Source organism: Bidens hawaiensis, unplaced genomic scaffold (genome assembly GCF_021521415.1).
Source record: "Bidens hawaiensis isolate Kalapana, Puna unplaced genomic scaffold, B.hawaiensis_p1.1 tig00033892_1, whole genome shotgun sequence".
NCBI classification, from domain to species: Eukaryota; Viridiplantae; Streptophyta; class Magnoliopsida; order Asterales; family Asteraceae; genus Bidens; species Bidens hawaiensis.
Window position 1 is genome coordinate 62,541 of NW_027495846.1, and position 25,191 is coordinate 87,731.

Sequence of the window (25,191 nt, forward strand, 5' to 3'; positions counted from 1 at the left end):
GGACGTCACGTCTCTGAGCATGGTGGGTCCTGCGGATCCAGTTGGTTTCTGCGCAGACGTCCCTCTTCAAGGTGAGTTCTGCGAGTTTAGCCTTTGCGCAGACGTCCCTGTTGAAGATGAGTCTTGCGGGTTCAACTACGCAGGCTTCCCTCTTTGAGGTGAGTCTTGCGGGTCTAACTGGGCTCTGCTGGGACCTACCTCTTCACTATTCAAGGATGAGGCAGCTACCCGATTTTTTAACATGTCTCCAGAATTTATAAACTGCAACATAGAAGGTACAACTTGAAATATTTAGCATTTTCATGAACCTAATTCAGCTGACAACTTATTCATCTTGATAATATACCTTTATCCAATTTACATATTTCAGTGATGTTAACTGCATCTAATTTTTAATTTATGTTGAATCTGATATGTTGAAATCTCTCTTTCTTTTAATTGCAGAAGTGTTTGTATATCTTGGTCAATTATACCTTGGGTTTGGATGACATAACAATATGAAGTGGAAAGGATGGACGATAGAGTGCTCAAAAGTAGAACAAAGTTTGACTCAATTTGGCCTTCGTTTACTATTTGTATGTTTTGCAATTCCACACTATGATTGCTTTGATTTGTAAATTCCTTAATAATCAATGGCTGATTTCATGGTAATGTTTGGACATCATTTTCGGTTGTAATTTCACACCCCGGCTGCAACGCGGCGGGCCAAAATACTAGTTTTTGTATAAAATTTAGACAGAATTACAAATTTTGTCCTTTAAAATAAGACGAATTACGGTTTGTGTCCTTTTCTAAGTTTCCTTGCAGGCGGTGTACTTTAAACTTTTTTTTCCTACAAGTTTTGTCCTTTACGCTAACTGGGTTAGAAAAAGTCAGTTAAATGCCCTCACGTGAGACGCATGTGAGGGCATTTTTGTCTTTTCGTCTACCTGCAACTTCTTCTTCCTCTTTTCTTCTTCCCCCCTATCTCTCCTCTCATGTGCATCCACCATCACCACCCACCTTCTTCTTTCAACATCCAAAACCCCACCACCACCTGTTGCCGACTGCCACCACTACCCACCACCTACCGCCGCCACCATCACAACTGGTAATCGATGGCACCGTCCATGTTATCCATGGCAGCGGCGGCATCTTCTCGCTCAAGAAACGTGACAAAGCCAAAGGAGCGGTGCTTCTGTGTGGCCTGATCTAACGGTGTCTTGACATCCTTAATGTCTCCGAAGGGGATGAAGGCTGAATGGAGTATGGTTTCGTTTACTTCCTCCGCCAGCCCACCTAATCAAATATTCAATTACAGGTATGAGTATGAATATGAATATAGAACTAGGGAAAATGGTGTGTTTCTTACCGACGTAGAGGGTGTTCTTCTGCACCTGTTGGTTCATTCTTTTCTTGTCTGGAGGAACACCGTGACTCAAGTCTCCTACTAAATATTGACGAAACCCGGCCCGACTGAACAAACCTAGAGACGGCTGGCTAATCCAATGGAAGGGTTTTCTTCTTTCTTTCTTTTTTCCAGGTCAAAACAGGTTTCAGGTTGAAATTGAATCGGAGGGTTTCTTGACGGATTCGGAGCGATTAAGGGTGGAATTAGGTGAGGGTTTTAGTGGGTAATCGATGGCTGAGGTTGAATTGATGGTGTAAGATCGGTTGTAGATTGAGGGTTGTTTTTTGTGGTGATCGGAACCGATCATTTTTAGGGTTTTCGATTGAATTGAAATGAATTTGGATTGGGATGATGATGGTTTGATTTTGTGGGTGAGATTGAAGGTGATGGTGGCGGCGGTAGGTGGTGGGTAGTGGTGGCAGTCGGCAACAGGTGGTGGTGGGGTTTTGGATGTTGAAAGAAGAAGGTGGGTGGTGATGGTGGATGCACATGAGAGGAGAGATAGGGGGGAAGAAGAAAAGAGGAAGAAGAAGTTGCAGGTAGACGAAAAGACAAAAATGCCCTCACATGCGTCTCACGTGAGGGCATTTAACTGACTTTTTCTAACCCAGTTAGCGTAAAGGACAAAACTTGTAGGAAAAAAAAGTTTAAAGTACACCGCCTGCAAGGAAACTTAGAAAAGGACACGAACCGTAATTCGTCTTATTTTAAAGGACAAAATTTGTAATTCTGTCTAAAATTTAACAACTAGTATAAATACATACATGTGTCTATACTGCTATTTGAACAAGTTAAAGATTTTGATATTTATTTCTTGGTATTTTTATTAAATAAAAGATACGATTTTTTTTATGTTGCATATACGATCTCAGTCCTTCCCTATTATACATTTACCATTTTTGGACCACCTAAACCTTGAAATGTTTAATTGGTGATAAATATAAATGTTTTTTCTACTTCAAACATGTTAAAAGTTTTTCACTATCACACGATAACACAATATAATCTACATATACGAAAATAAGTGCAGAAAATACTATTTTATCTTGGTCTTCGAGCCATCTGAGTTGTTTCAAAATCATTTTCTTTATAACAAATCGCTTGTAAATGATGTGTAACTTTTATATAATACTTGTGTATAGTTTGCAATATCTTGTATGACCCGGAGCATAGAATTGTATTCATTAGTTTTTAGTTGATCATGCTAATATATTTAATAATTAATTGACATTTTTCTAGTTAACATTTGCTCACGTTTAATTAAAAGGATTAAAATATAATACACGGTAGAAATTGCATACAATAACATGTTCTTTACGGTATATCAATGTTACAGTTCACCCGCGGTTACAACAATAAAGAAAAGCATAATTTATGACACTCATACAAAGAAATAAAAATATGGTAACATATACGACATCGATCCCTTGTTATCGTGAGGTCTACAATCATTTAAATACATGTTTAACAACACCAGGAAGGTGTGTATGCTCGAAATAAACGTCCCATTTAATTGTCTTAGGATCAAAATAGAACATATCGGCTTCAACTTCGTTTTCTCTTACTAGTTGACGAAGTTTTTCCGTATTCATATCATCGTACCTATCAAAGGAAAGAAAGAAATGCTCAAATCTTATCAGGGAAATTAAGTAAACATTATTCATTATTATTGTAAAAAATAAAAGTGATCGTATTATTAAGAATTAACTTACAAGCTTTTTGAGAACAAATAAGGTTTGTATAACTCCACCAGCCGCAACACAAAATTGGTCTTTCTTTTAAGATTTGTATAAGTTCCATTGAGAGCATGACATAATGTTGCATTCACAGCTTGCAAACCCTGAAAACATGCAGTCCATACATTTATTTATAAAAATCCATCAATACATGAATAAAAACACTTAGTTGTAAAATTACTGATGGTCCTAAAGTCAATGTATGAGCATTGGGATTAACCTGTAATGGAAGCAGATAACGAAGAGAAAAGTATCTTTGAAAGCTAGCCATGGAGTTTAACACCTTAACATTGCTAACTATAACTGCTTTGCCTTCTTTGTTGATCATTGGATGCTTTGAAAAATAATTATACCCACTTTGTTGAATTGATTTGTATTTTAGTGGGTTAGACACGGACGATCCAACATGATATATTATTTCACATGACGCTTGTTTTGCATGTGCTGCCATTGTCGCGATCATAGCATTCGCCACCATGTCCGCTGGTATCTGTCAAATTATTTTTTACACATTCATAGTTAGTAATTTTGATCATGAAAATAAGTTAAGTAGCTAAGAACCTAAGATGACGCATAAATTGAACCCACCGTGTCAATTATGGATTCAGGATCCCCGAGGAAACATGATAATTGGCCCTTGCCATAACCAAGTGCTAAGCTATCGATCGTTCTGTATTTTCCAAACACATACAAAGATATTACTTTAATAAAATAAATTAACCTTTTTATTTAAAAGCAAATAGAATGAGGAATTATTTACCTTATGCCTTCGATCCAACCGGGAAAGGGTTCTTTGTAGGTGCTGGTGATGATCGTTGGTCGAAGAATGACTAACGGCATGTTTCCTTTCAAGTGTCCGAGCATCATTTCTCCCAATGCCTTGGTAAAAACATATGTATTTGGCCATCCGAATTTATTTGCTCTATACAAAGGGATGAAATCAAGTTATAAACTTGTAATTAAAAAACTGATTTGAGGGGATAAATGAGAAAAAAAATTGAAAATAAAAGCAAAACTCTATTTACCTTTCAATACCCAAATCTTTCATGGCCAATGTAATTGATTTATCAGTAGCGGTTTCATCATAACTAAGTTCTTTTAATCTTTCTTCAATGATCCTCTTCTCGGTGTTGATATCAAGCCCGTGCGCACCATTAAGCGCCTCTCCCAAATGATATGGAGTTTCTAGCATTAGCCCAGGTTTCTCACCGGATACATAAGCTGAACAACCATAATTTTAAATTCATCATGGTTATATGTGTGTGTAAAATTCATATATATAGCTAGTTAATATATACGATAGAACCATATTTTTAATTAACTTAAAATTAATAACGAGTCTATGCATACTAACCTGTAGATACGTGAAGAAGCAACTTTATTTTATCACATTTGGCAGTAAAATTTAAAACATTTTTGGCTCCAAACGTATTCAAAGCTAATGCAACGTCGTATCTACAATAAATCAAATGAAAAGAATCAAAATCATTCTAGCTAGTATAAAACACAACATAAATAAAGTTCTGAAAATAAGTATTTATTATAAGTTAACTACTAATTAATCAGTAATTTATGATTTAACCTGAGATCAATTTAAATACATATAATATATAACTTGAAAATATATAGTAGTTGTACCTTTCATCAAAGTTGGTGGTGGCAGCTACGTTCACAACAACATCAATATTTCCCCACATCTCTTTAATCAAGCCAGGGTCTTTTATTCCCAAATTTTCATAGGTGATGTCTCCGGCGACCGGAGTTGCCTTTTCTGACAAGAAAGACTGCAGATTTGTACCATACTTCTCTTTTAAGATATTGAACAAGTCCTTTGCCACAGCCTGAAGATAATTTTAATAATAAATACTTTTAAGGATGTAAGCAGAATTTTGGTTTCAAATGAAATATTATATTATTATTAATATAGTCTGATCAGCTACCTTTGAAATTTTTTTGAGTTTTCATTTTATTATTTCATTTAGTATTCATATACCATATTATATAATTAGCTATCTATGATGTGTACCATAAATATATAGTTTGATTATTTGTGGGTAACTTGAACTACGTAACAATATCATTTTAAGGAGGCAATATGATCATCTTGTATCGAATGTTGATATAGTATTCTTAGTCATAAGAAACAATATAGGCAACACAAAGCTCGCCAAACACGAATTAAGTATAACAAACTCTTATGTACTGAAACAAATGTGTATATACTTAAAAAACAATATATACATACCTCCTTGTTGAAACGTTGCAAAGCGGATTTGGCATCACTAGCCCTCACAAGAAGATACAACTTTTTCACGTTCGGTTGAACTCTTAGTATCTTCTCCACAAATACTACAAATGCAAACAACACGACAGTTTGTGAAAAAACATTATATATACATATAAAGGGAGGTTCATTAAGTAAACAAGAAAATTAATAACAAAAGAACCCTGAATTTTATATACAAAAATCTCATTTTTAATGCAAGAAAATAATTTTTGCATAATTTTGTTAAAAGCTTTTGCATATAAATATATGTTGAAGTAGAATACATTCTAATTAAAAGAAACTTTTTTATATTCAAAAAATTACCTTTTTTAACTTTTATATTTTTATTAAAATGGCTTCTTTACATTCATGTCTTTATATGTAAAAGTTCCACAAAATTACGTAAAAATGAGTTTTTACATGTAAAATTAAACTTTTATGATTTTTTACAAGTAAAACACACCCTGTTCTTCATTTTTCTTTTTCATTCTCTGGTGAAGTAACCCGTACACACACACATATATATAGAGAGAGAGAGAGAGAGAGATGATACTTTTAGCAAGAAAACCAGTTGCGCCAGTGATTAAAATGGTCTTGTTATCAAGAAAATCAAGAATGCTATCCAACTCCATTGGTTACTAGTATGACAGACAAGATCGAACACAAAGACTTTGTAGAGAGAGTGAGAAAGAGATTGAGCAGGAACACTTAAAAGTACTTCGTAGAGAGAGAGTTGTAGGGAAATTGGTGAAGAAGAAGATAGGACACACGCAATATATAAGGATGGGTTAAGGTGAGAAAGGAAAAAGGAAGTTGACAAGTGGTGAGTAATGAAAGAGCACACCCAATCAATGTTTTATAGATTGTTTGGTAAAGACAATCAGCCATTTCGGTGCTTCACATTCACGGTATGCTTTCCACGTAATCTAATAAAAAATATCAATACGTCTCGATGGTTAAACCACAATATAACGAACGAGTATCAATTTATTTGTTAGTTTATTTAACGTATTAAGCATGCCATGTCATTTAAATTAATTATTATTTTAGTATAATTATACAAATCTTATAAACTCATTTTACTTGTGGCGTATAGTCGTATACTAAATAAATTGTAATGTTTTTTTTTTACTTTTTTCTAAAAATTGAGTAGACTTTGAAAAATATACTCGGAGAGCTGTAAGGTATCATCCACAGTTTATTACACCGAGGGTTATCTTGTTTTAAAATACACAACTGCGTTAAAATTAGCAAACCAAATACTTAGCGGTATTGAGAGTGTGAGCCAAGTTATTCTATAAAAGGAAATAAAAATGAGAAATTTTTAGCCATGCAAAAAATCCCTTCAATAAAATAAAAAATTATAACTCAAAATTTAATAAAAAACGAAAAGAGTAAAGACAAAAAAATGTTTCCACCGTCTTTCTCGTTCTCATATAAAAAACACAACGGTAAGTGAAAAAAGTCGTCGTGTCTTTTTGTTTATCATTGTATTTTGTGTTTATTTTCGTCATTGATTGTGTCTTTATACCTTAACATTATGTCTTTTTTATATATATATTGTGTTATATTACTCAAAATTGTGATATATTTTGTTAGGCATTGTGTTATATTTTGCTATCTATTGTGTCTGTTGTTCATTCTCGTCATTTTGTCTTTGATCTCGGCATTGTGTCTTTTTGTCCATTTTTTTGTATTTTTTTTTTATTTTTTTAACAGGAATGATGGCCTAAACATTTTAGTATTTATTTTTTTTTCGTTTTTTATTTATATCTTGAGTTATTATTATTATTTTTTTTTTTTGGAATTTATTTTTAAGTAGTTTGTATAATTACAAATTATTCTCACACTTCTCATTTTGTCTCTCTTTGTATTTTAACTTTACCCTGAGAGTGTATAATCAGTTGTTAATATTTGACACAACGTACAATATTTGTAATAACATGTTGGGCTGACAATTAGGTATATGTTTAAGACACGATAAGATCTGTTAATAAAAAACTGAAGTATGTGAATATTTTTAGTTTCTTAAATAATTGTAATTAGTAGCTGCTAGACTTCTTCAGTTTTTCTTATTGTTACATGAAAATTAAAATTGTCTTATAGTTATAACATATAAAATGGTTAAACGAGTCGTGTTTACGTCTGATACTTAATTGTGTTAAGCGCATCATTTCTAACATGTTAAGACACGAATTGTCAACCCAAGTGCCTAACATGTTCATCTCACTAATCACTAACATTTGTAAGATCAAAATCATTTTAAACTTTTACAAACGGAGAAAGCACATAAAATTAAAGATGCAAAACAGTTCTCTTCTAGATAACTGGAACAAGAAGTAATGGCTATTGGCTAATGAACAAGAAGTAATAACCAATGAAATTAGTCATGTAAAATATAAGCTCAGATCAGAGATATTATTAGAATTGAAAATAAACCTAGCTAGTACAAAGTACAAACCACAAACGTACAGTACGTTCTATTCAAGCAGGCAAGCCGCTAAATAATATCACTCACATATCTAACTATTTATATAATTGTCTACAATAAAATCCTAGGTGTCGCTCTCAGATTGTTCCCCTCATTCTCTAGAGACACCAGATTGCTTGATTTCTAAATAGAGTCTCCTCATTCATTCCTATAAAATTCGCGTGTATGGGTACTGATGGGTTTGAATCTGGTGAAACGGATTATAACACACCTCTTAAACCCTAACTCTATAGCATCACTCTTCTCCTGCCTCTTCAAATCTTAACCTCGCTGTTCTTTAACCATGAAACCCTAACCACACATAGATCTAATACAAACACCGCTTGCTATCACCATCTCTACAATTTCATCTATCTAAGGTAACCAATATCTTTCTCTTATCAAGATTTCTGGCCTATTTTCCACCTATTGATTTCGCCAAGTAATTTCATTGACAAACAACTTCGTCCTTAGCAATCCAATCGCCAGAGTCAATTTAAGACCTAAAAAACGGGCATGCTTGAAAACACATGATTCACTGTTAATTGGTTTTAAATTTTTAATGTTTTATAATGTGCAGTATCCCAACAAATCATGCATATGTGATTACTCGCTTCTATAGGCATAATTTATGGTGTGTAATAGATTCAATAGATGAAGCTATAGTTCAGTATTGATGACTTTTATGGGCATATTGTGATATAAATTTCGATTTAGGTGTTTGTAGTGTGTCACAGATATGAGAGAATTACATGTCTTCCTTCTAATATGTTTGATGAAATGCTTCAACCAAAACTCACTTCAACAAATCGATCATATTGTCATGAAGTTGTTTTAAACGTTGAAGAAACACTAATCGACCCCGGGCAGATTACGGATAATCTGGGGGTTAAATAGATGTTTCCCACGAGGGGTTAGACCCAACAAAGATGGTTCTTCTGATAACCTGCAAAACAGACACCGTGAGCTCGTCACTGAAAAGGGGGGGCACCTCCTTGTGACCACCCTCCGGCGTGAGAATCAGACTAGATTACTCTTGAATATAAGTGTATATTGAGAGATTGCTAGAGCAGATATCAGGTATAAGATGTAAGATACAAGATAAGATTAGATGATCATACCATTTGGGGTATTTATAGCCGAAGGTAGGTTTCCAAGAAGGTATAGCCGGCTGAATAGTATTCCTGTTCTACCAACTGTGGCCTACGCACGTGCCATGCTGGTAGTTGGTGGGTATGCAGCGGCTGACAGTGACCAGGCCTGCTGTGTACTATTCCTTTTCCACCAACTACAGGCTATGCACGTGGTATGACAGGAGTTGGTGAGTAGGTAGCGGCTAATAGTGACATACAGTACAAGAGCATGCTGCTCGCCATACTGTTGTCAATGAGCTGTCGTATCTTTGGTCAGATCTTTTGCCCATACCTCGTCAGGTACAGTACAAAAGATCTTCCAGTATCGTACGGACTGGCTCATTTGGGCGGGGGTATTCCCGGCTTGCTCATTCCTTCTTCAGGTGACTACTGAATTATTATGAGAGTTAAGCCTTGTGCGTGTAGCCTTGCTGCGCGGGTAGCCTTCCCTGATGGCTGGTATCCGTAACTGCGGGAACAGGCGGAGTACTTGGAAACCATTGGGAGGCGTTTCCTGCGGGAACAGCTAGCGTACTGCGCGTAAGGACGTCACGTCTCTGAGCATGGTGGGTCCTGCCGATCCAGTTGGTTTCTGCGCAGACGTCTCTCTTTGAGGTGAGTCTTGCGAGTTTGGTCTTTGCGCAGACGTCCCTCTTTGAGGTGAGTCTTGCGGGTCCAACTGCGCAGACGTCTCTCTTTGAGGTGAGTCTTACGGGTCCAACTGGGCTCTGCTGGGACCTACCTCTTCAAGTCCCCCCAGTCCAATGTTCTTCTCATGAATGTTTAATAAAGTGAGGTGAACTTTTGGACTTAAGCAAAGGGTTTTTGAAAAGGGTTTAGTTTTATGGTTTTCCATGGGGATTCTTCCCGCGGAAGTCCTAATGTCACTTGCAGAAATTCCCGACTTTCCTGCTTGATCTTTGAGTATGATGCGGGTAGGTCAGTAACCTCCTCGCAAGTCAGGAGCGTTGAGTCCTAGTTGTGTGGATTCTCCACGAGGTTTTGGTAGTTTTGAACATAGTGATCAATTATGTTAAAACCACCAATTCCATCTTGAAGCTTCAAACAATCTAGTTCTCGACGTTCCTGCTATGCGGGGATGTTATTCCCGTTTCCGCAAGCATGGCCCAGAAGATCCATCTTGATTTCATTTCCCTGCGGAGTGCTAGGTATGTGAAGGGTTTTGCCTTGACACTGTACCCGCACTCGTCTTATAGTTACTTTACTTCCAAAGTATTCCTGGCGTCAATTCCCTGCAGGTGCTAGGTATGTGAAGGGTTTTGCCTTGACACTGTACCCGCACCCGTCTTATAGTTACTTGGTTGCCGAGGTATTTTTGGCTTCAATTCCCTGCGGGTGCTAAGTATGTGAAGGGTTTTGCCTTGACATTGTACCCGCACCCGTCTTATAGTTACTTGGTTGCCAAGGTAAGGGGTATTTTCCCGCTTACTTTTGAATCTTTGGAACTTGCGTTATAAACGTTACATGACTTGCGCATGCATATTTTAGTTTTTTTTTTTTTTTTTTTTTTTTTTTTTTTTTAGCAATTTTCCCAGTGTTTTGGATAAGTTAACCGTTCGACGCGCGGTTGTCAATAGGTTCGGTTTCCTCTCATGATTTGTGCGGTTAGGACCGGCACTTTCATTTAGTGGGATGACTGAACTTTACCTTTAACTGACCTGCGTGAAGGTTTGCCGTTTTTTGGGTTTATGCGGGTTTTACAGCCTTCCCCACGCAACGGCTTTCACACTTATGTATTCGGTGAAGACCGGCATATCCGTGTGAAAGTTAAAAGTATAAATGTAAAATCATCAGCGTCGATGTTCTAAGGAGAATCATTTCCATAGAAGTGGCTCTGGGCCTTTCCTTTACAAATTTGGAATTGATCTACATGTAACATTTGCGTAATTGAGCTCCGTTCCATGTTCGTGGGACGGGAGTGCCATCGAGCCTTTCGAGCCGGTATGCGCCCTTTCCCAGAACTTCTTTGATAACGTATGGACCTTCCCAGACAGGGGCCAGCTTTCCTGGGCGTTCTTGGTTCGAAGCCTCGTTGTTACGCAATATATAGTCTCCTACATTGAAGTTGCAGAATTTTACCCGCGTGTTGTAGTACTTTTGCATTTGTCGTTTGTAGTTCTCTTCACGCGCTGCGGCTAAGTCTCTGCGTTCCTCGGTTAGCATAAGGTCTAACCGTCTTTCCGCATCATTATCCTCTGGTTGAATCATGACCCTTGGTGAGGGTAGACCAATTTCAACCGGGACCATGGCTTCAGTGCCATAAGTGAGGCTGAACGGGGTTTCTCCCGTACTTGCCTTTTTCATCGTTCTGTGTGCCCAAAGTACGTGTGGAACTTCGTCCACCCAGCCGGATCTATGTTCCAATAGTCTTCTCTTTATGCCGTCGACGATGCTCCTATTTGCTCTTTCCACCTCACCATTACCCTGCGGGTGCACCACTGAGGTAAAGGTGTGGGTGATTTGAAGTTCTTTAACCAATTGTTGTAGCTTCTTGTCAGGAAAGTTGGAGCCGTTATCGCTCACCAAATTCTGTGGAAGCCCGAAACGACAAATAATAAATTCCCAAATGAATTTTTTGATATGTTTTGCGGTCGTTTGGGCTAAGGGTTTTGCCTCTATCCACTTGGTGAAGTAGTCGATGGCGACCACTAGAAACTGGACGTTCCCTGCTGCTGTGGGAAATGGGCCTGTCACGTCGATGGCCCACTTCTGAAATGGCCATGCAGAGGTGACTGGAACAAGTTCATTCTTCGGGCGATGCGTGTTGGGTGCGTAGAGCTGACAAGACCTGCACTTTCTGATGTACGCCAGCGCATCCGTATGCATCCCCGGCCAAAAGTATCCCGCGTTGTTTAGCTTAGCTACAACTGCGCGTGGACCTGCATGTACCCCACAGATGCCTTCGTGTACTTCCCTTAGGAGGTAGTTGGCATCTTGGTCGTCAACGCATCTGAGGAGGGGGCCAAGAAAGTTACGTCTGTAAAGGATGTCATCGATGAGTTGATAGTTCAGTGCTTTACAGCGTAGTTTTCTTGCCTGTGTTTTTGACTCTGGTAGTATACCCGCCGCAAGGTAATTTATTATTGGTTTCATCCACGTTTCTGTGCCGGTTTGGATGACACAGACTTTCTTGTGCGGGATTGATGGTGCTCCAAGGAGTTCAATGCGGATGTCCTTTCCCAAGTGGGTGAAAGCCAATGACGCAAGCTTGCTTAACGCATCCGCAGATTTGTTTTCGCTACGCTTGACGCGTATGACTTTACAATCATTAAAATCGCGCATGAGGGTTTTTGCTTGAGCGAGGTACAGGGCCATTGTGTCGTTCACGGCCGTGTACGTCCCGTTTATCTGATTGGCTACTAACATGGAATCCACATGGGGTTCCAAGTTCTTTACTCCCATTTTACGCGCGATCCTTAACCCGGCCAAGAATGCTTCATACTCAGCTTCGTTATTCGTACTTGGAAAGTCTAGTCGAATAGCGTAAGTGTATTCTTGGCCTGCTGGGTTGGTAAGTTTTAACCCTGCGCCTGAGCCCTCGTTGCTGGCCGCTCCATCAGTGTAAAGTCGCCAGACATCATCGATGTCTTGTGCTGGAGAGGGTTGAGCCTCGTCCTGGCACTCTTTCTCCCGCGATGCGGGGACTTCGGCAATAAAGTCGGCCAAGACCTGGCCTTGGCTTGTACTTTATCGCGTATTCTCCCAATTCTATTGCCCATTTGGCTAGGCGTCCCGAAAGTTCGGGTTTGCCTAAAACGTTTGCAAGTTTGAAGTTGGTGAGAATAGTGATTGGGTGACCTTGGAAATATCGTCTTAGCCTGCGTAAAGCCTGCACAAGTGCTAAGACTAATTTTTCCAGGGTAGAGTACCGAGTTTCGACGTCTGTTAGGAGACAGCTAACATAGTAGATTGGCATCTGGATGCCTTTTCGCTCGACTAACAGGACGGCCCCGGTTGCTCTATCTGTGGCGGAGAGGTATAGGATTAATTCCTCTCCCGCTTCTGGTGCTGTGAGCGTTGGGAGTTCGATCAAGCGTGACCGAATTTCCTGAAAAGCTGCTTCCGCTTCTGGTGTCCAGCGGAAGTGCGTTTTCTTTAGACAGTTTCTTAGCGTCGACACGAATGGGAACGACCTATCCGCATGATTTGCCAAGAAGCGGTTAAGTGCAACTAGGCGTCCGTTCAGTGTCTGAGCTTGCTTGATGGTAGTAGGTGATTCCATTTTGATAATGGCTTCGACCTTTCAGGGTTCGCTCTGAAGCCATCTTTTGTAACAATGACTCCTAAGAACTTCCCTTCTTCCATCCCAAAGGAACACTTGCTCGGGTTGAGTTCATGTTTATCCTTCTGAGTGTGTTGAATGTTTCTTCGATGTCTTTCAACATCGCTTCTGGGTCAAGGCTTTTGATGACCAGGTCATCCATGTATACTTCCAAGTTCCTCCCAATTTGGGCATGAAACTCTTTGTCCATCAGGCGTTGGTATGTGGACCCGGCATTCTTAAGTCCGAATGGCATCATTTGATAACAGAATGTGCCATCAGGCGTCCGAAATGCGGTTTTGTCCTAATCGTCAACGGCCATGTGGATTTGATGGTACCCTTTATACGCATCAAGGAAGCATTTAAGGCGAAATGGTGATAACGAATCTACCTTAAGATCAATTTCGGGTAACGGGTAACAATCTTTGGGGCATGCTTTGTTCAAGTCTTTGAAATCCATGCACATGCGCCATTGCTTGTTAGACTTCGGTACCATAACGGGATTTGCAACCCAAGTTTGATATCTGCTAACGCGTACGATGCCCGCGTCAAGGAGTTCCTTGACTTGGGTTCTACACGCGTTAGCTTGTTCCGCCCCCATTACTCTACGCTTTTGTATGACCGGCGTAAAAGCCTGGTCACACTTGAGCTTATGCTCTGCTTTACTTCGAGGTACACCAGTCATGTCTGCTGGTTTCCATGCGAAGATGTCAGCGTTTTTCTGTAGTAAGCGTTTGAGTAATGTGCGCGTAGGATCAGTGATTGTTGGGCCAATGGTAACCGCCTGGTCGGGGTATTTGCCATTGAAAGCCCATTCTTCTGGTTCGGTGATGGTGGGTTTAGCCATCTTTGGTTTGGGTGTTGATGAGACAAATGCGATGCATACCTGGGGAATACCGGTGACCATCGCCACGCCCTCAGCTGTTGGCCATCCCATCATGCCGTGGACTGAAGATACTACGGCATTGAATCTTGCCATCCCGTCTCTCCCGAAGAGAATGTCGTACGTGTGGTGTGGCTTCCTCATTACGACGAAGTCCACATCCTCTGTGCGGGAGTGTTTTCCGTCTGTGAGAGTGACGGGGAAAGATAGGATACCCAGAGGGGTGTTTGTGCTGCCGTCGAACCCTTCCATCGAGGCGTAGACCGTTTTCAGGCGTTCCTTGTCTTCATCATCTAGCTTGTCGAAGAACTGCTTGTACATAACCGTTGACGAGGCGCCGTTGTCAACAAGAGTGCGGGAAGTGATGTAGTGCCCCAGCTGGCTTTTGATGACGATAGGGCCTTCTTTGCTGGGTCCTCCTGGCACTCGCGGGAAGCGCACCTCAGCTTCTTTCCATGCGCATGGTTCTGTCGTCCGTCTTTTTCTTCCTCTGATGTTACCACGAACCATGTGAATGCTGATGTCAACGGGCTTTCGTCCGTTACTTTTGTATCGGTTGTCATTCTTCCCTCCATTCCTGATTGATGCCACCAGGTGTGTAAGTTTGTCCTCCTTGACGAATGTTTCGATAATATCCCTCAAGGATGAACACTTCTCAGTGGTGTGACCCTTTGTGCCGTGGAAGTCACAGTATTTGCTCTGATCCGCGTCAGGTCGTTGCCGGACCGTTGGAGCTTTTGGCCATGGGAGTTTCTCAGTGGCAAATATCTCCGTGACGCTTTTGGTGAGCGGCGTCCACCTGGGGTGTCGGCTTGATGGGTGTGTATTACCCCTTCCGCCTACTAGGGAGCGAGAGCTGGATGTGTCAAAGTTTACCCTTGACTGCCACATGCTTGGCTTCTTCCTTTTGTTTTGCCGGGCGGTCTGGACATTGTTTTCTCTAGTCCTCTGCGTGTAGAAGTTTGTAGTCTGGGGCAGATCCCCACCCAATTGCTTTTCTGTTTCGGCAAAGCGCTTGGCTGCCGTCATGATGGCATCCCATGTGGATGGCATGCCATCTTTACCCGTCAACGTGCGGATAAGCTCTGGGTATTCGGCGCCTTGGATGACAGCGGCGCGAACAAGGTCTTCGCTTATAACGCCCAGACTCAGCTTTTTCGAGTTAAAGCGAGTGATGAAGTCTAGTAAAGGTTCATCCTTATCTCTAACGCAGTGGAGGATCGTCCACTGTTCTTCAATATATTTCCTCTGTTGACTGAAGTGTTGGCTGAACTTGTGTTGGAAGTCCGCCCAATCATAGATGTGGTGGACCGGTAAACGGTCAAACCACGCTCTAGCCGCTCCAACCAGTGTCATCTGGAACATATAACACCACGTGGGTTCCGTCCAGTTGCTGATGGTTGTCCCCGCTATGAATCTGTTCAGGTGATCATCTGGGTCGGATATACCATCATAAGTGCCGATGTTGGGCATCTGCTTGGCACTTTTCGGGGCGATTGCTTCCGCAATGTCCCTTGCAAACTTGGATGTTCCCGCGTTTGCAGCAGTTGGTCTGAAGGTTTTGGAGAAGTCACGTGGGTTTCCCCCCGTGTTCCTTTGTTTGAAGGTTTCTCCGAAATTCCTTCTCGTTTGGAAGTCCGCTTCCTTACGCTTCCCTTTCGCCCTAAGGCGAGGGTTTGCGTCGGTGTCGGATTCCTCCCGATCATCGTCCGAGGACTCGCACTCACTGCTCATGTTGAGCTGTTGTCGAGTGCTTCCAAATTCGTCAGCCTGTTGGACGGAACGCAAGCGTTCGTCCAACTCAGCTTGGAATTCCTTCTGACGTGCCTCCGCCCACACTTTAACCTGTTCAAGCGTTTGGCGGGGGAGTCTCGTCTGTTGTCTTTCCGCCTGGGTATTATTGAATCCCAGGGGACGGTTGTTTACTGCACTTGCCCCGGCTTGGGTAACCGGGGTAGTGTTCGTAAAAGTTACTGCACTTGCCCCGGCTTGGGTAACCGGGGTAGTGTTCGTAAAATTTGTGTGCTCGCCGGTGTTCCCCCCAGTAGCTGGGGTTGTGGTTACCGGGGCTTCCTGGTAACTCGTTGGCCTTGGGACCGGAGTAACGTTAACCATCTTTCCAGAAGTTTTGAAAAAACTGGAGAAAAATTAGTTCTAGCTTTTATGCACGGATGGCGCCAATGAAGAAACACTAATCGACCCCGGGCAGATTACGGATAATCTGGGGGTTAAATAGATGTTTACCACGAGGGGTTAGACCCAGCAAAGATGGTTCTTCTGATAACCTGCAAAACAGACACCGTGAGCTCGTCACTGAGAAGGGGGGGGTACCTCCTTGTGACCACCCTCCGGCGTGAGAATCAGACTAGATTACTCTTGAATATAAGTGTATATTAAGAGATTGCTAAAGCAGATATCAGGTATAAGATGTAAGATACAAGATAAGATTAGATGATCATACCATTTGGGGTATTTATAGCCGAAGGTAGGTTTCCAAGAAGGTATAGCCGGCTGAATAGTATTCCTGTTCTACCAACTGTGGCCTACGCACGTGCCATGCTGGTAGTTGGTGGGTATGCAGCGGCTGACAGTGACCAGGCCTGCTGTATACTATTCCTTTTCCACCAACTACAGGCTATGCACGTGGTATGACAGGAGTTGGTGAGTAGGTAGCGGCTAATAGTGACATACAGTACAAGAGCATGCTGCTCGCCATACTGTTGTCAATGAGCTGTCGTATCTTTGGTCAGATCTTTTGCCCATACTTCGTCAGGTACAGTACAAAAGATCTTCCAGTATCGTACAGACTGGCTCATTTGGGCGGGAGTATTCCCGGCTTGCTCATTCCTTCTTCAGGTGACTACTGAATTATTATGAGAGTTAAGCCTTGTGCGTGTAGCCTTGCTGCGCGGGTAGCCTTCCCTGATGGCTGGTATCCGTAACTGCGGGAACAGGCGGAGTACTTGGAAACCATTGGGAGGCGTTTTCTGCGGGAACAGCTAGCGTACTGCGCGTAAGGACGTCACGTCTCTGAGCATGGTGGGTCCTGCCGATCCAGTTGGTTTCTGCGCAGACGTCTCTCTTTGAGGTGAGTCTTGCGAGTTTGGTCTTTGCGCAGACGTCCCTCTTTGAGGTGAGTCTTGCGGGTCCAACTGCGCAGACGTCTCTCTTTGAGGTGAGTCTTACGGGTCCAACTGGGCTCTGCTGGGACCTACCTCTTCAAACGTATACAAATCTCAACTTGGAAAACATCTTGATTAGTTCATATATTTAACAAAATGATGTCGATAGGTTTGATTAGTTGATAATGTTGGTCGATTCACAACTTGTGGTTTTTATCCACCCAATTTTTTTTATATATGATTATGAACACATTATTTTGTTTATTTATTTATTTATTTATTACATATGTTTATTTCTTTTTGAAGAAATTATGAATACCTAAACAAATCCCAAAGTTCTTTAAAAGAACTCATTCACATTTTAAACCATCTTAGTGTAAACATATTGAGAAAGCATAGTAGGGTTCACTTATTACCCCGTGTAATAGGTTTGATTCTTATTTTCTCGTTTCTTTTGATTGTAGGGCTCAATATCTGAGTTGATTAATCATGAAGAGCCTGAAATTGTTATGGTATTTTTTTAATGTGACAGTAAACTTGGAGCACCAATAAAAACTCTTGTATCAACAACCATGTTAGAGGATGTGATAAACGGTGCAGTCCCAACCCTTCCACTAGCTTTGGAGAAGCCTGTTTCCCTTAAGGTTGTTTTTCGCTTCTGCTAAATCAGATGAGCTTAAAGTATCTGGTTTTGATTCAGGAGATGGCATAACAACTGCTATATGAGCTTAAAGTGTCTGTAATCAGATGTCTTATGCATTGTACAACTCTTTTTAGAAATAGAAAACCCATAAAATATTATGCAAGATTAATTCATTAAATTTATAAATGATGTGTTTGTGTATACGAATATTCTAAACATAGGTGCTTCAAGTGGTTGACTCCATGTTATATGGAACTGGATAGTAATAGTATGGTTTGTAAAGTATATGCTTTTGATATATTTAAATCGTCAACACAATTTTGTAACGAGAACCCAACTTTTGTTATTTTTATTCTGTTAGGATAACAGATAAGGAAGCACATGCTCGAATATTTTGCCAAGCTCAATCAACATAAATCAGTGACTCCAAATCACACGAGTCACACGATGTTTCAAACGATGATCCTGGATAAGCTTCAAAAGTGAGTATCATTGGTTATTTAGTTTAATATAATATTTGGACATGATGACTTACGCTAATTATGCTGTGGATTAATTGTAATAGAATATATATATATATATATGGAGTTTAAGCTATAAGCAAGTTTGAGGAGGTAGCTTTAGATAAATTGTGACAGGAAAGATATATTTGGACTTAATGATCTATGCTAAGGATTGTATTTATCTCTGAAAGAGTTTGAGGTTAGTACATGAACCTACTGTTAAAGCAGCAAACATTTCTTTTTAGTAGATTGTAATGGACCAACTTATATTAAATTCAAACGCACAGTTCATGTATGTTATCTAAAACTGCTTTTGACATCATTAGTTATGGTGTGAGTAGTCAAAGGGACTTTAGTTAATTAGATTTACTTCAGATTTCGATACGTTTCTACATAACATATGCATAATCGGTTCGATTAATTTAATTATTTTACACATCAAAGCTGTAACAGAGCCATAGTTTTTGGTTATTCGGTTATTGCTTAACCGAACTGTCGTTAATTGGGGTTGTTTATAGTTTTACGGGTCAAGTAACCAAACTGATGCAAGTTCATACACCAACCCATTTACAGCACATTTTTAGTAGCCTCGCACTCATTTAGTTTTGGAGGTTTTGTCTTTAGATGGGTTGGAGGGTTAGAACCAAGTTGAGATCAAACCGGACCCGGCCCGTTTACTTAACTGGTTTAGCAATGTCAGCCCATTTATGACCCGAACCGTTTAGCATCAATGCTGACCTGTTTATTTGTATCTTATGAGTCCTGAGTATTGAATTAAAAGACAATTTACTTTTTGCTACACATAGTGCCAAAACACAATGCGAGAACATTGGGAGTTCGGGTTTGTGAAGGGGCCGCCATTTTAAAATCACCATGGAATGTGGCTGGTTCATTACTCTTCTTCCTTATTTGCTATTTTCTTTATTTGACCGGACCGACCAATTTAAGATACTTTTTAACCAATTGAGTTCCACGTCTTTGATCTTTTGGTTTTTCGGGGTGGGATTTTTTTAGATCGGGTATTTTTTGATAACTCTGGTCTCCGAAGGGTGTTCAAGAGTGGAAACAAAAAAGCAAAGATCACTCCTAAATTACAACGGGTGGGCTAGCATGAATAAAGAACGCATGTGATTACCGAATCTGTTTAACGGTTGTTGTATGTATGAATTCCGAATGCAATACGACCCAAGCAAAAGTCCTTATTGTGTTTGCTAATGACTATAATGTCCATCAAGATATACCTAGCACACTAGGAATGAGACATTTCTTTAAAGTTTCAAGTTTTGCTATATCGTATAATGTGGGGTTGTCTGTTTATTTTGTTTTACAAATAAAAAGGGTTTCGCATCATGTTTTTTTGGTTTATCAGAAATTGTGCCAAGGTGGAGGCTATTATTATTTAAAAATATAACTTTTTCAAGAATGAATATAATCTAAACATGAATTCGTGAAGCACCAAAAAAGCTTATAAATTGTATTGCCTTTTCATATGTGACATTTATTCTTCACTTTCTTATTTAACAAATGTAGACTCAATTTGATCAACAATGATGTCATGTAGGCTACGAATGTCTCATTATGCTCTTTAATAATAAAGGTAGATTTAATTAGGGAAATGCTGATCTAATTTAGAGTTGCTTAACAGATCCGGTTTGCTGGTTGGCAATCTAGAATGAACACAAGTTCAACATGAACAAACCATAGACTTGAAAATCATGTCACTTGTGAACGAACTTAAACATGACATCATTTTATCCAAACAAAAATTTGTTTAATATTTTAAAATTTTAAGTATTGATAATTTTTTCCAACTATTGCGTTTAAAATATGGCAATTCAAATTTAAAATTTTGTTAAAAAATACTCATATAGTTTAAGTTTGTACATCAAAATTTTAAAATAAGAAATAAATAATAGGTAAACCCATGTACCCGTAGAGTTGACGCGAAAAGGACGCTGTTAGCTAAACATATTTATGGTTTGACCCAAAACTGACCCAACCCATTGTGTCATTTGAAGGAATTTTACGTTCGGCATACCAAAATATTATAACACACAATAAATTAAATTTATATATTCAAAACAATACTAAAAAATATTACCATTTAAAAAAGGATTTTTTTTCATATATATATACCCTTACAAATATCTTAAATATCATATATACCAAAGTAAAACTTAAAATATCATATATATACCCTTACAAAATAACTAAAATATCATACATGTCCTTATAAACTCAATAAAAGTATTATATATATATATATATATATATATATATATATATATATTGATTAATAATAATTTAATGAAAATACCATTTTACCGTTACTTTTCAAAAAATTTAATTTTTATATATGCCGATTTTTTAACGAATAGACCATTTTACCCCTTTTTATTACATAATTTGTTTACACCCTATGTTATTATTTTAATTATAGTCGTCGTTTTTCACATTTAACGACGACTATATCGTCTCTCGTAACTTCTTCAATATTGCAAACCATTCGAAGATTTATCGGATCGAATGGTCTACATTGTAAAACCTTTTATCGCATCTAATTAAACTAGAGTAATATGGTTAACTTTGTAAAGGCATATACGATATTTTTAGTTTTTGCATGAGTGTATATGTTATTTTTGATATTTATAACGGTATATATAAAAATGCCCCTAAAAAGAACTAAATAAACCCTCGTAATATGCGGGGTAAAAACTAGTACAATATATAGTGATATAATCTTATAAAAAGATTACTAAAGTTTGGGTAACTTTACATAATAATAATCACGTTTTAAAAATACTTTAGTTAGTGTTCTTAAGTTTTAAAACAGTTTTAATTAAGTCACTCATCCCACATGTTTTATTTAAATTATAGATTTTAATATAAATTTTTTTAGCATTTTCCTTTATTGTTTCAATTAGGAAAACTTTCTTTCCTTTTTTATATGCTGATGTGGGCTAATGACGTACGTGGATTTTAGGTATTTTTTTATTTTTTTTAATATAATTAACAAGATATTTTTTATTTTAATATAATTATGTAGCTTGGAACTCCCGACCCCCGCATCTTCTTCTCCATTTCATTCTTGACACAAAAAGTTCCGATCATGGCTAGATTTGAAGGTTTAGTGATTCAATTTGTGCAAAAAAAATACACCAGCAACATGATTAAAACAATTTTGAAACTTAAGTGTTATTCTATATATATATATATATATATATATATATATATATATATATATAGTGAGGTTAGAATAAGAAGTGAGTTATTTGTAAGGAGTGTGAGAAGTTATATCGGACGTTGGATTTGATCATCTGATGGTGGATATTGATAGTGTGTTTTCCGTTCGGTGTGTTTTATTTTTTTAAGGGTAAAACCCACTTCTTACACTTCTTAGGATAGTTTTACTTATTATTTTAACATTGCTATATATATATATATATATATATATATAGGTTAAGGATGGAATACGAAAATCGTTTATCGTACAATAGGTACGCGAGTGTCTGGAGCGTCCATCTTCAATAACCATCCTAACCTAAAATCACAATTACGCGAGCCGGCCTCCTTCAACCTCTTCTCCCGTCGATTACGTCCACCTTCACCATCGCCGTTCAACGATTCCGTTCACCATCCACCTTCGCGACCACCATCTTCTTCCGACACAACAATCGATCGTTGCTCACATATCAGTTGATTAAATTGTCCAATTGAAATTGAAATTGTTGAACTAATTGATCAATTAAAATTTGAAATTGGTCCAATTAATCATCAATTTGAAGTTTCAATTAATCAATTTTGAGTTTTGAAGAAACCCAGTTGACGTTCTGTCACACCCCCATCTTAGGCCTAGGCGTGTGACTCAATAGTTGGTACCACATTTGTAATTAAATCAGAGTTGCGGGTTAATGCGGAAGACTTTAATAAACATGTGGATTTAAAGTTTAAATATTTACATTACAAGAGTCGAAACGAAAGTCTCATTTAGTTTTATTTGTTTATATGTTTTACAAAACCACCATATTTTAATATTTATACAAAATTATCCGAGCCATAGGATTCTTGAGCCTTCGTCCTTTAGCTCTAATCTTGGTTACCTACAAAATGTTATAAAAAAAATACGTCAGCAACGAATGTTGGTGAATATGCTGACGCGAAAACATTTTCTTTTACTTTGTTACCCCTCGAGGGTTACGCGTGCCTCGGCCCATCTTGGCTTAGGAATAACAAAGTTAAAACAATATCATCATAAACTCAAGCCTCTACCTAGGTCACCCCAGCAAGACACCGCAGCGTCCCGACGTACTTAGGTATCATAAATATACACAAGGTCATTCTCACTCGAACATACTTTGGTTCGGCCCATCGTGGCTGGAGGTCGTGACTAGGCGTGGTGCGATGTGCCCACCGCATTTTACCACATATGAAGGATCCAGACAAACGTATACTACAGCCTGAGGGCTAGGCTTTTACTCTTATTCATAATGTTTTTAGAGACACTTAGTCTCATGTAAAGTTTTACACATAACACGTTTATTTATTTGAAAACAAGTTTGTAAAAGTGGGGCGTATTCACCTTTGATCGGGATCGGTTTCCAACACCGTCCTTGCGTACTCTTTCTTGCTATCTCGCACCTATAGTATGAGTATAACTTTTATTAGTCGGATATACAATCAGGCTTAAGACCTTTAGTCTTATATATCTCGATGAACCTTTAGTTCAATAATCTTTTACTTTAAAAACCTTTAAAAGCAATATTTATAAACCTTTAGTTTATTATAAAAACCCAACGTTTCTTCTTTTCTAAGAAACTTATTCTTTTTCTTTTATTATTTAAGAATACCCTTATTACTTAAATAATATTCACAACAAAAAATTACATATATATATCATCACACACACACACACACACACACACACACATATATATATACATATGCTTTTATATTTCTTTCTTTTCTTTTCTTTGTTGTATATTTTCTTTTTCATAAACATCGAGTATATTCCGACTTAGGGAATTAAGCCGTTATAATATTTTATTATATTTTAGGGAAGTAAGCCTTACCTTTCCTCGGCTTATAATTCCCTAGATACTCGAGCAGCACTTCTACGCCGCTTAGTCCTTCCAACACTCGCTTTGATCGCCACTTCACTTCGGCACGCAAATCGAGATGATCGTCGGGTTGTAAAAACAGCACCACCTTCTTGTTCGGAACTTCGTCGAGGAGTGGTACGAATATCGGGGTATGCCACGTTTATCGAGGAATCGGGGCACGGTTTTCGAGGTGGATCGTTGGCACGAATTTCGAGGGTTAGAGAGATGTTTAGAGAGAGAGTTGTAAACTGATTTTGGTGTGATGAAATGAAATCCCGGAGGCTGCTATTTATAGGCAAAAATTTTGGTCCCATCGCGGTACGCGCCCGGCTCCTTGACACCCGTCGCGTACCGCGACGTAGCCTTGATGAGTCGCAACGTAGGTCTGCCACGTGTCACCACGTGGCAGACGGTGTGCCACGTGTTAACACGTGGCGAACGACATGCCACGTGTGGCCACGTGTCGGGACACGTGGCGACCGGTGTGCCACGTGTGGACACGAGGTGAAAAGGTGTCAGGCGTGTCAGGCCACGTCATCGCGGTACGCGATGACGTAGGCTCAACGGCGATCGTGTATCGCCGTTGACGTCTTCTAGAATCTTTGACCAAGCCCCATCGCGTGTCCTTTGTCCCGTCGCGTAGCGCGAGAGGACAAGAAATCAAATTTTTCATTTTTAACCTTGGAGTTTGGATTTTTGGCAGAATTAGTCCCTTAACTTTGGAAAGTTGACATTTTTGGCCCAGAATTCCCGTGGTGTTACACGTTCCATATTTTGTTCATATGGTTGAATCACTGATCAAATTAATAGTCGATTGACGATTGTTTGATGATTATGAGATTATATGAAGTAATTTCAGTGTTCAATTTCATGTTTACATGTGTTTAATTTATTTTTTTTATCAGAATTTCTTAGAACTTCTAAACTTTTTATCAGAACTTCTAAACTTTTTTGAACACCCAGAACTTCTTAGAACTTCTAAACTTTTTATTAAGCAACCTGAACTTCTTAGAACGTATTAAAATATTTAAAGATGTTCTTTTTTGGTCCGAACGTTTAAAGATATTCAGTTATGTTTCAGAACGTTTAAACATAATATTTTGAACCCTAATTAGAGCTCGATTGAGTGCGTTATTTCTGCAATTCCATAATTGATTGATGAATCTAAATGCTTCTACACATCAATTCAATTGATTAAATCATCATTTTGGTGTTTATTTTGGTCAAAACGTTTAAACTTTGAGCAGAACGTTTAAACATGAACCCTAATCATAGCTCAATTAAGTGTGTTAATCTGTATTTTCATAATCGATTGATGATTCTAAATCCTCTTACACATCAATTCGATTGATTAAATCATCAATTTTTTATCCATTTGAAGATTTTTAATGTTTAGTGACGTTCTTTTCAATTCTGGGTTTTGACTTTTGAGATTTCATACTGTAAGTTGTGATTAGACTTTAGAAATTGGATGAGAAAAATTAAGGAGTTCTGAATTTGGATCGGAATCGGTTTTAAATCGATGAATTTGATCGCGAACTACTGTTTGGGTTATTTTCCAAACTTCCATTGCGTGAAATTGAAATCGATGACCAGCAGTGTCGCGTACGTAATGTACGATAAGTCATTATTGTACAATAACTCACCCCTATATATATATGTGT

At 38.7% G+C, this 25,191-nt stretch overlaps 1 protein-coding gene across 1 annotated transcript; it reads right to left on the reverse strand.

Moving 5' to 3' along the window:
• Nucleotides 1-2,818: 2,818 nt before the first annotated feature.
• LOC143585563 (fatty acyl-CoA reductase 3-like) lies at nt 2,819-6,161 on the reverse strand. The gene is made up of 10 exons (XM_077067320.1): nt 5,946-6,161; nt 5,372-5,475; nt 4,765-4,967; nt 4,481-4,581; nt 4,152-4,347; nt 3,887-4,048; nt 3,715-3,796; nt 3,347-3,616; nt 3,103-3,230; nt 2,819-2,992 (listed from the first exon to the last, which is right to left on the reverse strand). The coding sequence occupies exons 1-10, from the start codon at nt 6,022-6,024 to the stop codon at nt 2,839-2,841; spliced, it is 1,479 nt and encodes a 492-aa protein (XP_076923435.1). The 5' UTR covers nt 6,025-6,161; the 3' UTR covers nt 2,819-2,838.
• Between the last annotated feature and the right edge of the window lie 19,030 nt (nt 6,162-25,191).